At 29.3% G+C, this 24,839-nt stretch overlaps 1 protein-coding gene and 1 long non-coding RNA gene across 2 annotated transcripts; both read right to left on the bottom strand.

The window, feature by feature from the left end:
* Positions 1-1,631: 1,631 nt before the first annotated feature.
* Positions 1,632-17,604, bottom strand: LOC135927918 (uncharacterized). The gene is made up of 9 exons (XM_065464186.1): positions 17,460-17,604; positions 17,251-17,419; positions 7,799-7,905; positions 6,105-6,380; positions 5,570-5,878; positions 5,204-5,256; positions 2,847-3,007; positions 2,512-2,669; positions 1,632-1,840 (listed from the first exon to the last, which is right to left on the bottom strand). The coding sequence occupies exons 1-9, from the start codon at positions 17,561-17,563 to the stop codon at positions 1,771-1,773; spliced, it is 1,407 nt and encodes a 468-aa protein (XP_065320258.1). The 5' UTR covers positions 17,564-17,604; the 3' UTR covers positions 1,632-1,770.
* Positions 17,605-21,173: 3,569 nt separating this feature from the next.
* LOC135928478 (uncharacterized) lies at positions 21,174-23,693 on the bottom strand. The gene is made up of 3 exons (XR_010572347.1): positions 23,605-23,693; positions 23,474-23,531; positions 21,174-21,408 (listed from the first exon to the last, which is right to left on the bottom strand). It is a non-coding gene; the product is annotated as an uncharacterized LOC135928478 (long non-coding RNA).
* Positions 23,694-24,839: the final 1,146 nt, after the last annotated feature.

The following is a 24,839-nucleotide window of genomic DNA, read 5'->3' as shown; positions in this document are numbered from 1 at the left end:
GCAATTAATATGCTTATAGTTTGTTTTTTTAATTAAAAAAAACACCCTTTTGTTCCTCGTGTTTAATAGGAAAAAAAGAATTTTAAGAAAAAATTATTAGTTAAGGGGGATATTGTTTTTTTTTTGCGGGGAGAAAAAAATAAATAAACATTGTATTTTCTATTTTATCATAACTACTATAATCCACATGGAAAATATATTCTGACCAATATTTCATCGCACATTTTTCAATATCAAATTATACATTCCTAGTGTTGTTAAATGGCTTCATTTTGAGCCCCATTTTTAAAAAGTCGGTATTTTAGCCAGAAGAAGTATGACCTAACACTCGTGATTTGGCTAATAGATCTCCAAACCTTTGTTCCATCTACAAACAAAAGTGTTCTGGATGAAATACCCTAACCCTAACGAGCCGTTCAACAACACCAATTAGACTCCCTCAGCTTCGTGAACTTAAACAAATTTAATTTTTGAGAGTATTTTAAATATTCGGTTAAAATAAATTTCTAAGCGCGATTAATTTTTTTTGTTCCGTTTCTTTTCCCATTTCCAATTATTAAACACATTAAGGCGCGAAAAAAAAATTTTTGCCGGTATGCCAAATAAAATATAAATTTTTCGAAAAATTAGTGGTATCGTATGGATATATCATACTAGTGCTATTAAAGTAGCGCGATACTTTTTTTCAGTAGCGGTAGCTCCGCCGCGTTATCTTAAAAAAAATAGCGAAAGCTAGCTACCTTGTCTGCGCATCCATCTTATAGGGGTGGTTATAAATATCAGATATATATCGGATCGGTTTTGAAGCAATATCGGAAAATATCGGATCGGTTTTGAAGCAATATCGGAAAATATCGGATCAGTTTTGAAGCAATATCGGAAAATATCGGATCGGATCGGTGAAAAATATGTGGATCGGCAAATACGTTTCAATCATCAAAATTAATAATTTTATAGCCCTTAAAAAAAATATAAAAAACCTTTTTTAAACTTTTAACATCGGTTAAATTTGCGGATAATAAATGTCATACACGATGATTAAACTTCTGTCTGTATAACTTGTGTAATAAATTGTGAAATGATAAAAAAAATATATATTTAAATTTTAATATTTTGGCGGTTGCGTGAGGTTATAGCTCGCGCTAGAGGCAGAAAAACGATTTTAAAATGGTGGTTTCAAAAAAATGTATCACGCGGCCTAACCCTACGTTCACTGTTAGCGCGAATTCGCGGCGGGGTAATATAAAATATGATATAAACAATGGCGATCTGCATCGGGCCTAATTTCCCAAGTCCGGTCCAGCCCGAAATTTTCGGCCCGGTTTTGTCCCGAAAAACTCGACCCGAAAAAAATTATTGGTCTGCCCGAAATATATTTAAAGAAGGCTTGGGCAGGGTAATGGAACGGGTCATGATTGGCATATCTCTAAAATATGATTTTTTGTATACGCCGTTAATTAGTGCTAACTCGCGAAATGTTTAATTTTTACATCCCTATACTTAAAATGTATCATGATAACTAAAAAATATTTAAATTTTGAATAATAAATTCAGACATACCGGAAATATGAATAATGCTTTCAAATTCTTACTTCCGTCAAAGACAAATTTTTTAAATTCAAGCCGCGACTTTTATTTTTTTATAACACGAATAAATCATATAAATAATTTTTTAATAAATATCGTACATAAAATAATATAACCAATGGATAAATAAAGAAATGGCTAAATTACAAATTTCGTTTTTTCAAATGTTGGAAGAATAATTTTTCAAGATTTTTTTCGAGGATCGATGACAATGTGCAACGTCAACGCGTTAGGTTGATTAATAGCGGTATAACTTTAATAATAAAATATACAAGAGAGAAAATAAAAATTAAAATAAGTTGTTTGTTTATTTAAATTTTTCATTAAAATTAAAATTGACAGAAAAGGTATGATCTCCCTCCCCCTTATGACAAAATCTCGATTCGATATTTTATTAGTGATATAAACGAACACTTCCCAGAAATCCCGGCATTTTTTGCTGGTTCCCAATCCTGGACTCTTCTTTTTAGAAAAATCTTTTATTCCTGAATTCGTAACCAGAAGGGCTCCCTGATAAATGATAGTAGTAAATTGAATGGCAAAAGATAAAAGTTACTAAATTAAAGATTCCTATTTTAAATAAAAACTTTACCATCTGATATAATATTTAGGGGAGAATGATGTTATAATAATAGTAAAACTTTAGCTAATCTATATTTTTTAAAAAAAAACCACATTACCAAAAGATGACACTTTTTTTATTTAAAAATTTCAAGGGGAAGATGGGGGGGGGGGGTTTAAGCACAAAAAAAACGATTTCTTAGATTATCAACAAATAAGTGTAAAAAAAATATTCATTACATCTCGCCCCTTTTTAAAACCATTCATTCATTTACGGATATAAAAAAAAATGGCGGTTGCAATGTGGCAATAATCATATTACGGTCAACTATTTCCCCCCGAAAGATATGAATGAATGATAACCTAGTGCCTCGAGGAACGATAAGAACATCCTTTTTCTTGAGTGCGTGCTTTTGATTATCGTCGTTGTAGGTAAAGTCACAGGAACCCATGTATTGCCACACGAAGATATCCGCTGCGTTGTTCCTGCCTATGTGCTCTCCTACCCCGTACACCAACACCTAATCATTTAAAAATGATAAATTAAATTCGTAAATTTTTAGTCTCAGCCAGGAATATTCTCGAAATCAGCTGACTTATTCAATGGTGGAAAGGTTTTAATCGCCTTTTTTTAAAAAAAAAATGGGCTTCATACGAATATTCGAAATTGGGGAGAAATGAACAAGAGTGGCATATACCTTGACTTGGTAATCGTCCTCGTCGAACAAGGAAAGACAGCCTCTTTCGTTTATTTCGTTCTTGTGCCTATCTACCCAAAGATCCAACGCCACTGGTGGGTGGATGAAATCTTCTAGATCATCGCAGGGCGGGTAACCTGTAGATCCGTCATGCCTTGAACCTTAGAAAATTATTATGAATGATAAAGGATTTTACTTCTTCTTTCTCCATCACAATGTTGTTAATCAAAGCTGAACCTTTAAATAAGCGGGGTGTTTGGACCGACCACCTTAGGGAATTCGCTTAAAATTTTATATTTATAAACCTAACATGCAAGTTTAACTAGAGAGTGGTTCAATCTTATATTTTTTTTGGAAACATAAAGGATTCTAAGTATGAAAAATGACCTATTATTTTCAGGTTTTTAGATTGTGTCGTTGCGTCAAAGATTTACTAAATAAAATTAGACAAATTAAAAAAAAATAATGATTCTAATTAGAGATCCGCAAAAACTAAGCCCGAACCCGGCTCGTTTTTTAAAAAAATTCGGGCCGGGTCGGGTCGGTTAAACTTTTTTAAAAAAAATCCGGGCCGGAATCCGGGCTCGAAAAATTAGGCCCGATGCCGACCACTAATTCTAATATTTAAAATTCAAAAAAAAAAATTTAAGAACCTAATTTCAAAATTTTTCGAATCCTTCTTATAAGAAAAATAATTTGTTTACCCCCAAAATTTAAAAAAAAAAAAAATTACAATAGGCAGATGTCACCGATTACCAATCTTAATTTTTGTATAACAAAAACTGGAACGCCAAGTTTTCGTTTTCGTGATAAAAAAAATAAATAAAAATCGATAAAAAAACACTATTATGATATATAATTAATTGTTTCTAAATATTATTTACAATGTTCATTTTAAAGAATCTTACAAAACACATATTTTAGGCTGCATTCAAAGCGTGGAGAAAGATCCGCTTTTGACATCCGTTCCGTCAAATGTCATTGCAAATGATATATATGTTCATATCGCATCCGTTCCGATACCTTCCTTCTTAAGAAAGGGATCCGGCAAATAATTCTGAAGTCAAAACATTTCGACTTCTCGATCCGGCAAATTTTACAGAACGTTATTATAACGCGCTACTCGTAATTGTTTAAAAATGAAAATCAATATATATATCATTTTTAATGATGAGATTGACTTTTGGCGGCACGGACGTAAAAAAGTGGGTCAGTCTCCACTTTGAATGCGGATATAACAATTGGTTAACCAAGAAAAATATTTATTTAAAAACCATCTCCAGCTACATAATTTTTTTTTTTTTGCAAAGATACGTGTCTTAAATAGTGTAGTTAAACGGCTCGTTTTGAGCCGATTTTTAAAAAAGGGCTAAACCCCAATATTTTATCCAGAAAAATATTACGCAAGTCTGAAGATTATGCTCATAGAAGGAACAAAGGTCTAAGCATATATTAAGAAAAATCTTGAGGCTTAGACCCTATTTTTCTGGATAAAATATTGAGTTAGCCGAGCCGTTTAACAACACTATTCCCTAGTATTTTCAAGTGTTTTTTTATCTCAATCATTTTTTGAAGGTGTTTTTTTTTTGAAAAATTATTCGCGAACTTTAAAGTTAAAATTTGATTATATATATAAAAAAGAATATTTTGTACGATGAACAATTAACTAGAAGAAAAAAATAATAATAATTAATTGTCATTTTGAAAATCTGGTTTTTTTTAATGGATTTTCCTAGTGGAGGTAAAAAAAAATAGTTTGATTCTGGATTGAAGGAAAAAAAATATTATTTTTAAATTAGAATAAATCCCATAACCTTTTTTATGTAAGAATTAGGAGTTGTTGCTTAGAATTTTTTTCTAATTGATGCGATGATCCCTGAAGATCTTCAAAAATATAAGTGCTAGAATGCTAAAAAATTAAGGCTTTTAGTTATCGTGAACTTTAGTAAAAAAAAAAAAAGATTTAGAATCCCAGCTAGCACCCGGATGAACCAAGATCGATTTTCCCGTTAATCGATTGCAGGATTTTTTTTTATAAATTTGAGCTTTAGAGAGAAAAATATAGGCTAAACTTAGGCAACCAATAACTCGGCCACCCACTTAGAAACCTCACTAGCATAGAGATAAGTGGTCTGTGAAGCCCGTTCTTTGAGGATATTTGGAAAAAAGGATTTTCAACCCAACCCCCATAAATTCGTTTCCTGGGCGGCCATATTTAGATATGAGTACGAAAGTTTAAAAAAAAAGAGAGACATAGATTTAAAATTTAAAGCCTCAAAAAAAAGTTTGAGAAATCGACCCTTTTAAGGATACTTTTTGTCCTATCCTTGCCCTAATATATCAATCATATCAGTTACTTTCGTCAGTCATATGAGCGGTATCGTGTGGTTCTCCAGATTCGCCAATTTTCCTGATTAATAAATTTCGAATTTTAAAAAACTACAAATGAAAGGTAAAAAAAAACTAAATAAAAGCTAAGAATAGTTTTATTATAACGGTGTAGTATTTTCGGCAAAGCTTGAATCAGTTCTTCGAATTAGATTCTTAGTCCCAATCCTAAAATTTGAAGCCAATATATTGAGGGATCCAAAATCTGGTTCAAAACTCTATTACAACATTCAACCAAAAAATACCCTCTAAAATGGATCGAATTTAAATTCCGACTTCAGGACACCAATAAGTGAAGAGAAGAAGAAAAAAAAATAAATGTATTATGAAGTTACTTGATAGCCCCCCTGCCTTTCAGAACCTGTAGCGCGTGATTTAGGTCCCTGAAATTGTTGAAGCAGTGGAACCAGGTCTGGGCTAACGGTTTCATTTTAGGGCCGGGAGTGCAGTGATAATTTTCGGCGTTGCTTATGATGGAAGGGGATCGTTTTTTGAGGGCCGTCAGTGGAACGAAGGGCTGACCGGAAATGGAGAAGGGGATTATTCTGGAATTGGCTGGGGACGAGAATTCGGAGTTTTCCGGGATAACCATGGACATCAGGTTGGTGGGAGGATGGAGACAAGGACCCGGTTTTGTATCATTTCTTTTTTTGGGGGTGGCCGGGAGTGGGGTGGGGGGGGTTAATGATTAAAAAAATATATATACGCCATTTTTAACATGCAATATGTAGAAAATAATTTTTTCGACCACGTCATCATTGAGAAGATCACGCGATTCGGTGTTGCTATATCCCGTGAATGACCAGATTTTCTCAATTTTTAAAGAAGTTTTAAAAACATGTTTTTTTAAAAAAAAATAGAAAGCATTACGCGAAGATTTCGGATTCTAAATCATTATCGGGCAAGTAAAAGTCGACATTTTGAGAATTGCTATTTCCGGTTACATCGAGATCCGGTTTAGAGTCCATGATGTTTTCGTGGCTTTTGGAGATGATGGTATGGGACGAGGATCCGGTTAGTTTGTACCCGGTAGACCCGGTTTTAACTGCGTACCCGACTTCGGAATCCGTTACGTCGGGTTTAAATGATTCGATCGTTTGATTATGGCTAAGATCGGAAGTGGTAGAATTGTCGATAGTGTACCAACTTATATTTAATATAAATACAAAGAGGTATTTTAACTTTAATAAATTAATTTTTCTTTTTATCCTGACGTTTCTAAGATGTTTATTTTTCGTTAGATCTGTTTTTTGATGAACAGTTCGACAAGTAATTGACATTAGTTGAATATAATAAAAAAAAGAATAGATTGATGCTGACGAAAAGTTAAAAACCGCCTTAGTGCTTTAGTAAGCGCGAACTGCAGCCGCTCGAATGATGAGTGATATTTACGAAATAGTGTCAAATTAAGACAGCTACGCTAACGTTTAGCGATAAAATACGCTTCACTTTAAGCGCCTTCGCGTTTATTATAAACGAGGTTTTTAAACGCGATGTTCAACTAAAAAATAATAGCGGTAAAAACTTAGGGTTCGTTTTATAGTAAGCGCGAAATACGGAAACGTCACCCAATGGGCGCGTAATTTAATTTATCGCTAAACGATACATTACGTAATTTTGTGCCATATCGCGAGAGCGACGCGACATAGCGGTACTTCCCTCTCAACATAAACGAGGCTAAGTTGCGTATTTTGATTACTTCCCGAGATCTAAGCTTACCCCCAAAACTTTTTATATTTCGCGAGGATTATTTTGTTATGCCTAATATATTTATATAGGTTGTATAAAATTATTAAATTTTATTGGATAAAGAAAAAAAAAATTTTTTTTCTTCAAATTCCAAGAAATAATAAAAAAATAAAAACTATATCATATTACAAATAAATGATATGAATTAATTTTTTAAAAAAATTTAAATTAAAAAAAATAATATATAAAATAAAATATAATTTAAATTTTGTAAAAAAAAAAATATCTAAAAAATATCGATTTAAATTTATTTTCGAAATTAAAAAAAAAATACAACAATAAAAAAGCGAAATTCCAAAAATGTCTCGTTTGTCATTATTATACTACGTTTGAAATAAATAGAATTTATGGTTTAAGCACCAATGACATATAATAATACCTAGACTGACGATTCATTCATTAAAAGTGTACATCAATACAAATCAGCTAGAGACGCCATCTTGGTTACTGTAATAAATATTAAAATTTTAAACGAGAGCCTAATTTTATATTATATCTGATGCAAACTTTATTAAAGAATTGCCTGATCATCGAGATAATAAGGAAGCAAGTTATCAATTTAATAGTAGTTTTTAACATGAGAATAATTACTATATATGTTACCAAAATGGCAGGTCCAGCTGATTTGTTTTAACGACGCTTAAAAATGCATTTTAATGAATGAATCGTCAGTCTAGGTATTATTATATGTCATTGTTAAGCACCCTATTTTAAGCGCCATATTATAAAAATACGCCATTATCGGTTCCATGATCGCCATTTTTCCTCAATTAAATGACCGCTTCAAAAAAAAATTTTTTTTTTAATTAAAAAACCTGAGATTATCCATCTCGTTAGGCAAGCGTTCCCGTTCCACCATGAGAGCCGAGAGATTGTGACATCTTCTGACACAGTGCAATATCCGAGATGGCAACAGAAATATCTGGCGAAAAAAAAAATTAGTCAAAATTATTCGTTAATGTTCCCCCATTTCCTTCTTTTATTTCATGGGTTTCGATTGACATATCGGTTCGGTTAGGTTCGGGTAAAAATAACGGTTCAGGTTCGATAAAAATACCGGGTTATAGCGGTTTAACCGGTTCGGTTCGGATCCCTTGAATATATAAATAAACAAACCCTCCGTCCCCGCCCCCTTAACACATACATACATACACAAAGGTTATAAAAGTTATATATAAATATCAGAGTTGTTAAAGGATCTAGATACAAGTATCTAAATCCTGTATCTAGATATAAAAATCTGGTATCTGTGCCATTTTTGATTAAAATATCTCTATCTAGATATTATTTTACACGATGTATCTGTATCTAGATCCATTTAAAAAAGTATCTTTTAACAACTCTGATAAATATATGTAAATGAAAATATTTGCAATTTATCGATCCTAAATGTGTAACAAAAAAAGAAAAATATTAATTTAATTACATATATAAAAATGTAGTTAGTCTATTAAATATTTTTCTTTCGTTAAAAAAAAGGGGATGACCTTGACTGTGGACTAAGGCTAATCATCGTAAGATAAATTTAACGTTTCTCGAAAGAATGAATGGTTCTAACTGCTAATTCGATGTAATATTAGGGGGGTAGTAGTTTCTAATTTAAGGATAATACTGATATACCCGAGTCTAAAACCGGTAACAAATTCTGCTATCCGTAAAACGGAAAGCGAATACTGCTATCCGAACTAAAATGGGTATCAATTTTTTTTTCTTAAAAAACAAAAAGAGAAGATATTGATAAATTAATCAATATTATCTTACAAATAATTCGCGAAAAAAGACATGTGGGAGGGGAGTTAGCTCACCATTTTTTTCTTTCCTTGATATATAAGTAATTTAAAATGAATCATTATTCTTTATCAATTCAGAACTTAATGAGGTTAAGTATCATTTGTAAGTTTAAAGGCTAACTGATATCGGTTAAAACGATTTCCGCCAATTTCAATGACACATATAATACCTAGACTGACGATTCCTTCATTAAAATGTCATTTTTAAGCGTCGTTAAAAGCAAATCAGCTGGAACCGCCATTTTGGTAACACATGTAGTAAACTATCTCTCATGTTAAAAACTACTATTTATTACCTCGATGATCCGGTAATTCTTTAATAAAGTTTGCGTCAGATATAGGAATAAATTAGGCTCTCGTTTAAAATTTCGATAATGATTACAGTGTAACCAATATGGCGTCTCCAGCTGATTTGCATTGATGTACACTTTTAATGAATGAATCGCCAGTCTAGTCTAGGTATTATATATGCCATTCGCTAATTTACGATTGAGAAAGGCGTTCATTTTTTCTTCTTCTTTAAAGATGATCTTAAAATCATCTTTCCTTTATGCGTCGTAGAATATGATATAAATACCGTACACGATGTGTATGTTTGTGATCTGCATCGGGCCTAATTTTTCAAACCCGGCCAGAAATTTTTTTTATAAAGTTTTATCCGACCCGGCCCGAACCCGAAATTTTTTTTTATAAAGTTTTACCCGACCCGGCCCGAACCCGAAATTTTTTTTATAAAGTTTTACCCGACCCGGCCCGAACCCGAATTTTTTTTTATAAAGTTTTACCCGACCCGGCCCGAACCCGAATTTTTTTTAATAAAGTTTTATCCGACCCGGCCCGAACCCGAAATTTTTTTTAAAAAAGTTTTATCCGACCCGGCCCTCACGAATTTATTTAAATATAGAAAATTAATTCTTATAATTACTCAAAATAAACGATATATGTTTTTAATATTTCTACTTGTTATAAAAATATTACAAGATGAAAATTGGTCGGTTACTTTTAATTTATTTTTATTTTACTTTTTACAACAAATATATTTATTATTTTTTTGTCTTACTTTAATTTCTTCTTTTTTAAAACATACACCAATTTTTCTTTTTCAATAACTTCTCTCAACCAAAAAAAATCAACAAACAAATTTTCTTCCCAGAATTAATAACGAAAATTTTTCCAAAAACCCGATAACTAACTTTTTATTATTTTTTTTTCTTTTTATATTCACAATACAACTTAATAATAATAATAATACTAATAATATAATAATATTTTTTTTAACAAAACGATTGCGCAAAATAATATAATATTGAATTAAAATAATAATAATAATATACTGAGGTACACTAATCCTATTTAAAACAAATAACTACAATTAACTTCTTTTAATGACTATATTATAATTATACTATCAACTATATTATAATTTAATATCCCCAAACATCACACTTCCCCCTTTACATAAAACCAGAGTCCCCGTCATCTTCATCCTCATCCTCCGACAGGATGAACTCCAAAAGGTGTTCCAGCTCCCAGTCTTCCATAGTCATTCCGTTTCGTTCCCCTACTCCAATCTCTCCCAGCTGCATGAGCTCTCCCACGCCAGGCTTTCACCCGGATCCGTCATGGTTTCCACCACCGGTAATGAGTTGTTATAATTCTGGAAAACCAGGTCATATGCTCAGAGAATGCCGTGAGGCAAAATGTTTTGGGTATGGAAAGTTAGGACATACAGCTCCGTATTGTCCAAATAAGCAGGAGAGATCAAGATGTGCGGATTGTGGTCGATTTGGGCATAATAAAGGAGAGTGCAATACGAGCAATTACAATAATAAAAGCGGTTTTCCACAAAGAGAAATTGGTCCCAGTGCTTCAAATGTGAGGACAACTGAGCGGGTGGAGTCGAGTAGGGAGGAACAACTAGGAACAAATGGGCAGACGATGCGTGACCGAAGATCAGAAGTCCGAGAAGAGGAGAATGCGGAGGAGCCGGAAGTTAACGGGGAACGGGTGCAACTAGCGTTGGAGCAAATGAGGGGAGCGGTGGTGGAAACCATGACGGATCCGGATGAAAGCCTGGCGTGGGAGGAGCTCATGCAGCTGGGAGAGATTGGAGTAGGGGAACGAAACGGAATGACTATGGAAGACTGGGAGCTGGAACACCTTTTGGAGTTCATCCTGTCGGAGGATGAGGATGAAGATGACGGGGACTCTGGTTTTATGTAAAGGGGGAAGTGTGATGTTTGGGGATATTAAATTACAATATAGTTGATAGTATATTTATAATATAGTCATTAAAAGAAGTTGATTGTAGTTATTTGTTTTAAATAGGATTAGTGTACTTCAGTATATTAGTATTATTATTATTATTAAGTTGTATTGTGAATATAAAAAGAAAAGAAAAAATAATAAAAAGTTAGTTATCGGGTTTTTGGAAAAATTTTCGTTATTAATTCTGGGAAGAAAATTTGTTGTTGATTTTTTTTGGTTGAGAGAAGTTATTGAAAAAGAAAAATTGGTGTATGTTTTAAAAAAGAAGAAATTAAAGTAAGACAAAAAAATAATAAATATATTTGTTGTAAAAAGTAAAATAAAAATAAATTAAAAGTAACCGACCAATTTTCATCTTGTAATATTTTTATAATATTATAATTTAACATCCCCATACATCACATGTTATATGGCGTCTACTTTCTATAAATAAAATCACATATTTTTATTTTACATAAAAAAATTCAACATAAAATCGATAAATTTAATATTTTAAAAAAATTTTAAGGCCCGACCAGGCCAGGCCTACATTTGCAGATCTGTAGTGTATGTATTATTACTTAAAAAAAATTCCTAAATTTGAAGATTTTAATTATAAAATATTCGGAATTTCTAAATTAAGAATTTTATCATTCTTGTGTAAAGAATTCCAACAACTCTGGGTAATATTTTAGACAATTTTTAGGTCGTTAAATTTCGTCAAAATCTGGGGGATCCCAAATGAATACTATTTTTTTTTATCTTAAAACAGTAAATTTCGATGACAGTATGCCAATCAAATCTAGTCTCCATACATGGTTCGATACTTGCCATGATCAGTATGTATCAGAGACCTGCAGAGGTACAAATTGCACGACCAGTCCCGGACCGACATGCCCCGGACTTGTGAATTTTAGGTCACTATTATTAAATATATGCCTGGTTATTTTTTTTAAAATTTATATTTAAAACAATGAATAATTGTGGATTATAAAAGTTTACATCCACTAGGAAAAAAAAATATCGGGTAATCCAAAATATGTCAGTATTGTAACAGAAGGAATAAAACTCTTTTTTAAATAGTCTATTTTTCGGGTCGAGGCAGGTTGAATCGTAAAAAATTAGTCCCATGCAGGTCTCTGATAGGCATAATATACGCATGCTCAAATACAATCCCGGTAAAAATCAAGTTTTTTCCAATATATCCCACATTATATCTCTCAGGAATTATGTTCCTAAGGAAGAAAAAGATTCGTAATAGTCTGTTTTTATTTGTAAGTGAATATTCATGAAGTGTCAATCATCAAAGGAATAGTTTCGAGAGGAGATGAAGGTTACACGGATAGTAGGGATAATGACGATGATTCTATTTTTTGGCGAATTATTTTGTAATGTATGTTTTCCCTTTTCAACGCGGTTAAACAGAATATAATTCCTTTATTAACGCGCATGCGCGTGCGAATCAATCCTCCTCGAACAAAGTCTTCGAAAAAAAAGTTTTCGAACCGGAAGTTGCGCGTTAAATAAATATTTAGCAATCGATGTATGGCCTAAATAATTTTATTTAATCATGTTTACCACCTATTTTATTTTACACGAAAATATTTTCCCCCCCACAAAACTTCCTCGAATTTATTTTTTTTAAAAAAAAAATCATTTATTTTATAAAAATAACGATATTTCGATCAAAGCTAAAATAGAAGGTTAATTCTTCGTACAAATCATACATTTCGAGGAAAAAAAAAGGAGATAAATAATCATATTTTTACACGTTTCACTCAAAATTACAATTTATCATTAAAAAAAAAAATTTTTTTAAGGAAAAATATTGACGAGACAAGCTATGATATCGATTCTAACATGCCACATTTCAACCCGTTTTACCTAATAGGAACCCCTCGACAGCTGACTGGCCACTCGGGTTTGTAACGATCGGTAAAATATGGGGTCGGTTAGAAAAAATATTTGTTCTTCCCACTTTTCTTTTTAAGAATGATTGAAAACTATCATAAAAATGATGATATCGAGTGTTTAAAAAATGAAACAAAAATGCCATCTATTTTTGTTAAAAAATATTCATTCATTTATTTTTTTTAAAAAAAAAATCAATAACTAAAAACAATAATTTTAAAAAAAACCTATGGCTGGTCCCCAAATTTAAATTTTTCCTTACATATTGATACAATATAAATGGATAAATAAAATATTTAAATTCATCGAGGAAAGTCGGAAAACAAACAAGAAACACCCTAAGCTTTCAGATTCAAAATTTATATAACTTTTAAAGTCGCGACAAATCATTATTTTATGAAAAAAATCCTTAATATTTTAATAAGAAAAAAAGACCTTAAATAGCCTTACAAAAAGATATCTTGTCACAATTTTCTTTTTAAAAATCGTAATTAATTTTCGAAAAAGAGGCCATTTTTTGGCACTTTTTGAATAATGTTATCTCGGTACGCAAAAATTTTTTATCTAAATGTTAAAAAAAGGATCGAACCCAAAAATGTAATCGATCTGGGTCACATGGAATTTACACTCCACTCCACCAGAAATATAAGTGTAATTTACATTACATTACTATTATATAAGAATATAATTAACAAAATTATTAATCGTCATTTAACCTGGGTCTTTATAAATGCGTTACTTTTTCTTTTTTTTTTTAAAGTATAAAAAAGGTCATGGTTGCATTATGATAAAGAATAATAATGGCTTTTTATTTAATATTTTAATATTTGAAAATTTATGATAATATATAAATATAATATTTTATTAAAATCTAAATTATTATTTATCTTTAAATGATGAGAAGGGAGATGAAACAGACTTTTCATGATATTGCCAAATTAATTTTAAAAAAATCTATATTCTTAGATGAAAAAATGGATTTATTGAAATTAAAATATTTTTTTATAGTAAGAGAGAGAGAGAGCATATGGATAATTAGAGTTCGAATATAAGTTCAATTATTGCCATTTTTTTTTTAGAAATATAAATCAGGGACCAGGGGCTGATGGCCACACACACACATTAATAGGACAACTCACAGGTGACCCTTAAAAAAAATGCTGATTTTGGGGGCTATCACTAAGACCTCTTTCTAATGTTCACTAAGATAATAAGGATTAATCACGATTAGACGAAATATGCATTATCTTAAAAATTTCTCACATTCGGTAAGATTGTTAGAGCAATGTCCTCTTAATCAGACATAATATGTGTGGTGGTGTAGGTATCTTAATTTTCCAGATGCTGGGAAATCCATACAGCAACGGATTTCTTAAAACTTCTTCTTTACAAAATTAAAAAAACGGAGCTAACATAAAATTATTTTGAGGGCTAGAAAATTGTAAATGTAAATAATATATAAGCAGCCATGTATATTTTTTTTTAAAAATTTGAAGATCTGAAATGCCGAAAATTACATTCCACTAGGAAAAAAAAGAGTTTTTTTCAAACAAATAATAAACAAATAAATAAATTCTTTATTTGATTTTTTTATTAAATTTTAGATAATAAACTAATTATTATTATTTTTTTCTTCGAAGAATAAATTTTGATCATTGACCGAACCCTATTTATGCGAAATAAATCTTTTAAGTTATTTCCCAATTTGTGCACTAAAATTGTGTCGATTTGAAGGGTATAATATTAAGATCAGCTGATAACATTGAACGCCGACTGGTATGGCGTAAAGAAACGTCGCGTTTCTAAATCTTTTAAAAACACTAGAAAGAAAAGAGTCACTCGTATTAATTGTTACAATCATGCTGAACCATAGCCGGACCCGATTTGAGTCGATTTTTAAAAAATGGCTAACTCAATATGGCGGAAAACCTGAAGATTTTGCTTAACAGATGGTACCAGAGGTCTAGAACATCTATCCGTTCTGCCCAAAATATCGAGTTTTTATAAAATTTGTTGAATTTTGATTGGTCCTCTTTTTTTAAAAAATTAAGTATAACACCTCAGAATCTTGTATTCCACCGATGGAACGCCATTGCTAAATTAAGGGCCATAACTTCACAATTTTTTTTCTCTCCAAGTTTGTCTAAAGATCCAAAAGGTTGTAGCCTATTTTGATGAACTAAAGTTTCTAATTTTTTGCCAAGCTTTATAATTCAGCAAATCTAGATTCGAGAGCCTAGTTTTGGGAGAGGTCACTTTAAAGCTGGCAGGACTGTAAGAATACCCAACTTTTTCATAGGGCGCCTAATTTTTTTGATATAATTTTTGTTTGTCAGTATAAGATCTTCTTTTTGTTTAGCGGCTTTAATTCGCAAATATATCATTGGATTTTTTTGGTGGGTGTTAATAGAATGCATTTAATAATCAGATTGTGTTCAATAATAATAACATAACCATTTTGAATATCTACCCAACATTGAAAATAACTAATTTATTTTTTATTAGTCAAATTTTAACATTAGTCAAATATGAGTATTGCTTAAGTCAATGAGTATGCATTGTTCAAATATGAGTATTGCTTAAGTCAATGAGTATGCATTGTAGTGATGGTAATTGTTTAAAAATATGGTAGATGGAGGGAGGGGAGGGGGGTTACTACATTTTATAATATTATCGATAAATAGGAATAATTTTTTTTTATTCATATCATTATATTTTAAAAATAATGTAAAACAAATTTAATACCACTAATATCTATACAAATTTAAATATATAAATCCATGTATCTTTCATTTCTCCGTTTTCTTTGGCCTGTAATCTTTTCTTTTAAAAGATTTCATTTACCCATGATTGTTGTTTTTTCATTTTCGATACATGGATCTCATTCATATATATGAATATATAAGTATCCACACAGTAAAGTAATTTCTAAAAAATTTTATTATGAATATCTTCTTTTCACTTAATTTGAATCTTTGCCAGATTCTTTCATTTTACTATTAGCCAAATCCTGCAACCTTAAGGTCATTTTCTATCAAAGAACTTCTCTCCTTTTTAAAGTTATCCATTAGATGTGGGACTGTATATGATGCTTTCTAGAGAAGTACCATATTTGTTGGTTGTGAAACTCATTCTATTCTTTAAATCAGGGATGAGAACCCGAACCTAAACTCTCCAGAACCCTCAATATTTAGCCGAACCTAAATCCGAACTCTTTTTTAAAATTTAGGGTTCAAGGTCCAAGCTTTTTTTTTAAAAAACTTTATTTATTTTTATTTTAAACTTTCATTTTATTTATATAATATGTTAAAAATAATATAAAAAAATATTTAGGATTTTCATTTTATAAAAGATTTTCTATTTAAAACAATTTTAAAAAAAATATTTTTTGTCGTGGAATCTTTTTAAGAGTTGGTCATTTTTTGTAAAAATTTCCAAAATTTTACCCCGTAAAAGCAGATTTTAAAAATTTTTTTATAAAAAAAGGATAATATATAAAAATATCTATTTTAGGATATTGTTGTTCGTATTAGTAAGATAAAGAAAAATACAATCACGTGTTAGTAAGATAAAGAGAAATATAATCACAAATATATTATAATTATGATAAATTATTTTTATGGCACTAATTAAAATAATTTTTTTTTAAAAAAAAAAGAAGATGTTTCTGTTATTTTAAGTTATTTTAAATAAGTCATTATTTTACTGGTCTCCAAACCCATTTTAAAGAGGGTTCACATCCCTGCTTTAAATAAAGCAGAAACAGTGGTGACTTGTAAAATTGATATTAAAATAATAAAACTAAAAGGGGGAAGCTCAGCTCCTAAAAATTTGGAAAAGGGGCTAAAAATCAAAAAATATAATAAGGGGAGGGGTTTAGCTCCCATCAAAGCATAAATTTATATGATAAATTACATCTCTAGAGACATTAGCCAATTAAAATTCAAAAAATGTGCTCAATAAATTATTAAAAGTTGGTAGATAGCATAACTATTTGCTTAAAATACTTTTTTGCATTGTAATAATCTAATTTTGCCAAAATAGAAATATTAATGTTAAAAAATAAGTGCAATCTATATAAATTAAATTACACTTGAATTAATATTATTTATATTAGACAATTAATAACTTGTACATATAAAGCATAAGTAGTTAAAAATATTTAAAATAACCTGCTTATATTTATTGATATTATAATGGCATATTAATAATAAATAAATCTTAGCTACTACAATAGAGATTTATTTATAAAATACAATTATTTAATAAATAAGTATCTATTTTATATTTATGTTCAATATTTATAAAAATATATAAACCTCTCCTTCCATAATATGAATATCCTTTGAAATTCCACTTTTATCTAAACACCTTAAGACCAATTCTCCCTTAAATACATAATATAATTCTTCGGCTTCTTGCATGTGAAAATAATTTCGTTCATCATGTTCACCAATATAATAAATTTTAATTTGGCTATTATCTTTCCTAAGTAAAAATATTTAAAAGTTCATAAGATATTTTTTACATCAATTTGTATTGACTTTCGGAGCATTTATCAGTGACACTATTTACATCAACCCAGTTTTGAAGATTATGTACGATTAAACTTTCATTTTCACTACTGTTCATTTTGAATTTCTGAATTTATCATAAAAAGTGATTTGATTTAACAGAATCAAGACATGTCGAACGTTATTATTTGTCAGAAAATTGACAAGACACAATATTACATTTAAATATTTTGTAGTTATATTTTATTTGCCACGAATTGTTATTTAATTAAGCTTAATAAAAGTATGTAAATATAAATATTGTGAAAAATTGCATGTTTAAAATATTTTATCGTAAGGTAAGAAAAATAAATAAGGTGGCCATATTTTCTTTTAATTATAAACATTTTTAAGCTATTTCTCTAATAGTTTGGAATTACCTCACTATGGACAATTTTAATAAGAAGTTAGATACTAAATCACTCACCCAAAACACAGATATTATGTAGATAACATCCAAACTAAATCTCAAGCACTATCTGTCATGATTTATCCAAAGAAGGATATGAAATTTATTAATGAAGTTTCGTCCCAAAACCACATTTTACCTACTTTTGGTCAGCCCACAGCGCTTCAGATAACTTTTTATTAGGTAATTTTAATTTTCCCGGAGCTCCGCTTTATTATTTATTAAAATATATATACTTATTTCAAATAATTAACTTTTTGAAGTAAACGTAATTATTGTCGTTTGAAATTTTTTTGCATATGTATTTAATAAAATGATTTATTTTAACAGATAGAAATTAAAAAGATTATTTATTTTATTACTCGTCAATTTTTATGATCTAATTTATTTTAAGAGAATAAAAAGAGAAAAGGATATCATATTAAATTATTTAAAGGATATCACTATCGGGAGCGACACTCCTAAATTTTGAATAAAATAATCCTCGTTCTCCGATGAATTCTACTAGAGTATTCATTCGTTTTTACAATAACAAAATAATATCTTTAAATATTCGTTAAAGTTCGTTAAACAAGTGGAAGCCCTATTTCTATAATCCATCACCCACTATAAAGGGAAAAATTAAAACAAAATATTGACCGAACATCAAATTAAAAGGTGACTTAATTATTCTGAAAGTTGATCTGTTTAGTAATTAATTGTATATTTTCTGAATTCATTTGGTAGACAATATATAATGAGAAGTTATTGGTAAAATAAAATTATAAAAGCACACAGTATCGCTTGCACTTACTAATTTATCAATCAGCTTTTACAATCAATATTCAGAAATAAGTTTTAAAAAAGATAAAAACTATAATGGTCTTGGGGTCTCTTATATCGATTTTTAAATTGCGATTCAAATTATTATGGCCGATTAAAAATACTTTCAAATCTTATTATTATCCTACAACCTTTATAGATACAGTTGTTTTTTTTCGGTTTATTTATCAGGTATATAAGTAAAATAGTTAAAATCTCATTATATTTTTAGATCGGGATATATTCAAATTTAATATGAATCTAAGTCTCATATTAAATTGCAGTCTTAAAGAAGGCTTGCCGAACTTTTAAGGCACTAAAACATTAAGGCCCATATGTAATACTGTATTTATTTTAGTTTCGTGCTTTATTCAAAAAAAATTTATTGCCCATAGAAAATTGGTACCAAGATTAAAAGAGAGTACAAAATTATGGAAGCACTAAAGCAATTATAATGACGATGTTCGCTTGTTTTGTTAACGCGGATTATACAATGATTTCTATTTTAACATTCGCGTAGTTATTTTATGTAAAAATATTTATTTTTACTAAATAGTTTAATTGTAAAATTCGTTGCGATTAGGGCTTTATTATTTGTAAATATTATTTTATTTATTTTTTATTCATAATCCAACATATTAAAAAAATTTAAGGATAAAGGCTAAATATAATAAGTAATTCGGCTATATCTTCTGAATAAGGACAATAATATGATGAATTAGAAAAGTTTTTAAGGTCCAAGAATAAAAAGAAAAGAAAAGCATAGCAAAATTTACAAAAAAAAGAGGATAATATTCTTTCAACTATAAAATCTGAAAAATTTGCTAGAATACTAAGGAATCCGATAAAATTAAAAAATCCTATCCTGACCCAAATCACATTAGCAACTCCATGTATGGGAATGCAAAAATAACACTGTTGCGGCAACCTGAATATAAAAACATAATAATTTTATCGAATCTATTTTAATTGTAAAAAATCGTGAAATCATAAATATTATTAATCTGAAACTTTAAAAAATATTATATTAGAACCGAATTCCATGTATTCTTAACCTTTCTTTCTTTCTTTCTTTCTTTCTTTCTTTCTTTCTTTCTTTCTTTCTTTCTTTCTTTCTTTCTTTCTTTCTTTCTTTCTTTCTTTCTTTTTTTCTGTCTTTCTTTCTGACCTGATTTCGAAAATAAAATTATTTGACTCTCAAAAAAATTTGTTATAATATAACATTATTTATTTATATATGTATATAATCTTTTATCAATTTTTTTTGTAAATTTAAGAAAAAATATGGAAATTTTCTGAGTTAATTCTGCACAAAACTGTTAGAAGATTTTTTTTTCTAAAAAATTATAAAAGAAATAAAACTTAGAATATTTAATGAAAAATTGAAAGTTTACTAAAAATTAGACATTTCATATATGTTCCTAATACTTTTTTTTTGGTACTTTTAGTTGTGGAATCTAATGATAAATTAAAAAAAAAATTATGCGAGATAAAAAAAATTTGGAGCCAATTTTGACGTAAAGGAGTGATGGCTGAATCCTTAGCAATGAAGTTCAAATACTACTAGATTGCCTATTCATTGATTAGTGTCCATAACACAAGGTACTCAATGTGTTTATAATATAAAATGGTTTCATATGGTATATGCAGGGAATAGGAGTGCCATCTATGAGCAAAATCTTCAGCACTGAGTATTCCTATCTTCCTTCCGTATAAAATACCGAGTTGGTAGTTTTATTTTTAGAATAAAAATGGGTTCAAATGGCACCATTTTGTGCATTACTAACATAAAACCATGTATCACATAAATTTTCTAAAGGGGCCGATCTATTTGACAGCTTTTTTTTAATGCTGTCTGTCACTATTAAATTAAAAGAGCATCAAAACTACAGCCGGGATCCATCAAATTTTCAAATAATTCTGCTTATTTGGTATAGAACATAAATTCGGTTTTTAGAGTTTGTTTGGGCGTGTGTCTATTATAAATATAATTAAACGTCAATCTACTAAAATTCGTGATTAATTTCCACAAGAATTATTCGTAATTCAAATACTCTTTAATACAATGATCTACAGTTCTAGATAGTATTTGTGACCCTGACCCTGATTTGGTGAAGAAAAATACTCGCTCAGAAATTAATATACTTCTATAATGTTATCGTATCAGTCAGGTTGGGATTTTACATAGTTATAATAATTTTTTTGGCAAATTAATTAGTTAAACATTTATTAGATATTTTTTTTTGTGGTTGAAGATATCTCTGAAAATCAAAAAAAAAAAATTTTACAGAGAAAAACTTTATCATTACTCAGATATTCCCGCTATCCTGGACACGCATTCAACGGGTGTTCAGTACAGCAAACGCGGTTCCTGATATAAACGATCTTACAATCACTATACTTATGATTGTTAAGTAACTAAATAAATGATCAATTTTAATATCTTATATAGATACATTTTACAAGCCAATAAATTTATTTTATATAATTTTTCAACGGAAGCACATAAAGAAAATTTGAAATAAATTGAATGTTTGATATATATATGTGTGTATTAAATTTTTATTCCATTGCAGCCACATTGTAATTCCGACAATCAATGCGCCTTCAAGTTTCAGGAGCATCAAAAACGTATCGCAGATTTTGATGAATTAGATAGGGTCTAGTTGAACGGGGTAAAGTGGTCCTGCGTCCATTTGAAACATACTCTGCTGCTTCATTTATAATTTTTTAATCCAAAATCGAAAAACATTTTATAAGAAATTATTAGTTGTATAATTTAATAAATTTTTTTAAATATGGAATGGAAAATCATAGCAATGCACCTTGTGGCAAATCTTAAGAATTCTAAATATTTCCTAAAATGATTCCTTAGCAGGTAAAGCATGATCAACAGAAGGCAGCCTTGGAGGGAATTCTTTCTAATCATTCAGAACAAAATTATGGAAATTTAAAATTTTAATACTCATATTTTTCTATAGAATTACTGAAAATAAAAAAAAAATTTCCCTAAAATAAAGATTACATTGTTCTAACTGAAAAAATTCTATTGGATATTTATCGATTGATAGAAAATATGGAGGGAATAGAAACTACCAATAGAATAAATAGCCTTTAACTAATAATGTATGCGTCGTCTTTTAAATAATGTTAAAATAAATTCTCATTATAAAATTAGGGAACAATATCAAACATTGGTCAAACACTAGAGAGGCAAAATATAGGTATTATAAAATTTCTAAGAAATTTTTTGACCCCCTTTATAAAGTATTTGGAAAATGAAATATTTTATTATACTTAAATGGAAAATAACCTAACAATTAACATGCTGGTTTGATACTCTTTAATGTGCGGTTCCATCATAAATATAATAATAAATAAATAAACAAAATATTCGCTCAGTAGAGAACCAGGTGATTGATAGTCGGCGGAAGGTAAGGTTTGCAGGTTAATCGGAATTTCATATAAAGATTAGAAATCTAAAATAGAGTTCTATAATATTCCATATTTGGAGCAGAAAATAACTAGCATTATTATTTAGCTATTTAAATTCTGTTATGGCATGTTATTTTGACGTTGTAATATACTTTATCTTGGACTAATTAATAAGCCAACCACAACCATCTATATAATATCTAGAAAGCAAAAAAAACATCTTCATATAAATCTATTGTATAATAATGGATTGAATAAATTTTCATATATAAACCCTATAGTTTATCAGGTTATTTATTTTTTCCTTGATGATAAGATCCAAATTAGATTTGTATTCTATTAGGTTCAGTGCAGAGTGTATGTAAAGTTTGGGCGTAATGGGTCTTATATATTATACGAAATATAGAGCATTATAGTTTATTATGTGAAGATCGACATTTTATTGGGTCTTATAGAAAACAGAATAAAACCACTTGATTCAACTTGCCCCAACGATGATCCGCGAAACAAAGAGGTAGGGGGCAAATAGGTTAAAATAAAAAACGCTAAACCTTTTTTTGGAGAAAAAAAAAATATAATAATAGTACATATTTATAGGTAAAGGTTTTAAGGAATTGATTGGCATTTTTACAAGAAATGTCAATATTCATTATTTTTGGGAGCTATGATGATTTTAACAAAATTTTCGCCGACCAACCCTCTAACATTAAATTATTTTCAAAGACAAAGATACCTTTCTATCAACTTATATACATCAGGAGAACACTTCTATATGTCACTTTGATAGCTGACAGCCGTTAATTAACTAAATTCGAAAGAATCTAGCGACTCTATCCCCAACGCGAATTTGCCTATTCTCCTCATAAATATCATTTTAAACTAATAAAAAAAAAATTTCCTCCTACACACCCATCCCACCCTCCCTCCTTGCCCAAATAAAATGTGTACAATATATGATTGTAAGGAAGAATTTGACAAAAAAAAATTAGGTAAAGACTATAATTCCAAATTCAATCAATAAGTATAGACCTAAAGATCTCTAATAAAAGTTAATAAAAAAATTCATTCTTACATGCAGCCCTCTTATCCCCCCCCCTACCCCCTTCACCACTTTTAGCAAAAATCATGAGTACCCATACGAATCAGCTAAATCTGGCGACAGAAATTTTTAACGGTTGCCTGCCGGGTTTAGGGTATATGAAATAATTGTTAAGGAATATCCGTTATAACGGTTTTGATTGCGGGGTTTATGGAAAATATGAAATGATTCATGTTCATAAAATAAATCGCAAATATCAAGCATAGACAAACATTTTTAATAATAGAAAAATTATGTAAGCATACCTTTTGTTTCCCGGCATCGAATTATGGAAGAACAGGCTAAAGTGACAACGATGATTACCTGAGTGTCATTATTGTATAATATTGAGAAAAAAATATAATCATTTTATTTAATATATAATAAATATAAAAACCAGTAGAAATCGAGAAATAATTTGCAGCATTTTATATAAAAAATTCGACCCAGACAGAATTTTTAACGAATATAATTATATTCTTGAAATAAATGTCATAAATTTATATTTAAAAAAATTTTAAAATTTATATTGTATTAAATAAATGTCCTTTGTTTGACACAAAGGTTAATTAATCATTTTTACAATAATTTTTTTTTTCTTTATTTCTTTTTTGTCATTTGCTTTGGAAAGTATTTACTAAAAAATGTTTTCTAAGGATTTAAATCTTGACCTAAAGATAAGGAATATAGATACAGATACAGATTATTTATGAAAAGAAAATGAATCTTGGATACAGATACTACTAGTATCTTATTAAAAATGTCAAAAAGATAACCGAGTACAAGATACAAAAAGATCTTGTATCTCTAGATACCTCTAAAAATCGCTGAAGAGGTCCAACAGCTCAGGATGCAGGATTCTGAAATCACTGGCCACTGTAGAATTACTATTATAGAATTCTACAATGTTACTGATTTATTTAAGGAGATTTTTCAATTTTTACTATATATTTTTTTAAAATTTATTTCATTTGTTTAAATTAGATTTGTTGAATAAAAATAGAAATTTTATTTTTGCCATTTAACGACGACTGGTCCGATATCGGCTTGTTTATTCTTTAAACTATTTTTTTAAATATCAAAATTGCCAGCTGATCTATTGTAGTGTGACAATTTATAACCGAACCAAAACTTTTAAGGAATAATCACAATATTTATTAAATATAATTCTCAAAAGGTTTTGTTGGTTGTTTTGTTAAGGATATCGGTTACAACACTAAATAAAAATAAATATATTTAATGAAATAATAGAAAAAAATCAGTGTTAAAATTTTTAGCTTTCATAATTTTGCTCTGAATAATGTGAGATCAACTCCCTAATTTATGCAAAGGTTTCCAAGCTGTATCTTATAATAATTATCCTTTACCCCCTTTGCTAAGGATTTATTTTAGGGAAATATTCACAGAGTTTCTAAAGATTGCCACAAAGTGGCATTGACTATGATTTTCCATTCCATATTTTAAATTTATAAATTATAAATAATAATTTTCTTATAAATTGTTTTTGATTGGATAAAAATAAATGAAGCATCATATATGTTACAAATGTGTTACATCTGAATATTTATTATTGTATAGGTTAAGATATATTTTAAAAGGTCACGTTATATATTTTAAAAGGAGGTTATTTGT

The sequence above is a fragment of the Gordionus sp. m RMFG-2023 genome, chromosome 4, assembly GCF_954871325.1.
Source record: "Gordionus sp. m RMFG-2023 chromosome 4, tfGorSpeb1-WG-v2, whole genome shotgun sequence".
Classification (NCBI taxonomy): domain Eukaryota; kingdom Metazoa; phylum Nematomorpha; class Gordioida; order Chordodea; family Parachordodidae; genus Gordionus; species Gordionus sp. m RMFG-2023.
Note: the sequence above shows the minus strand (reverse complement) of the source record. Positions and strands in the feature narration are given on the sequence as shown.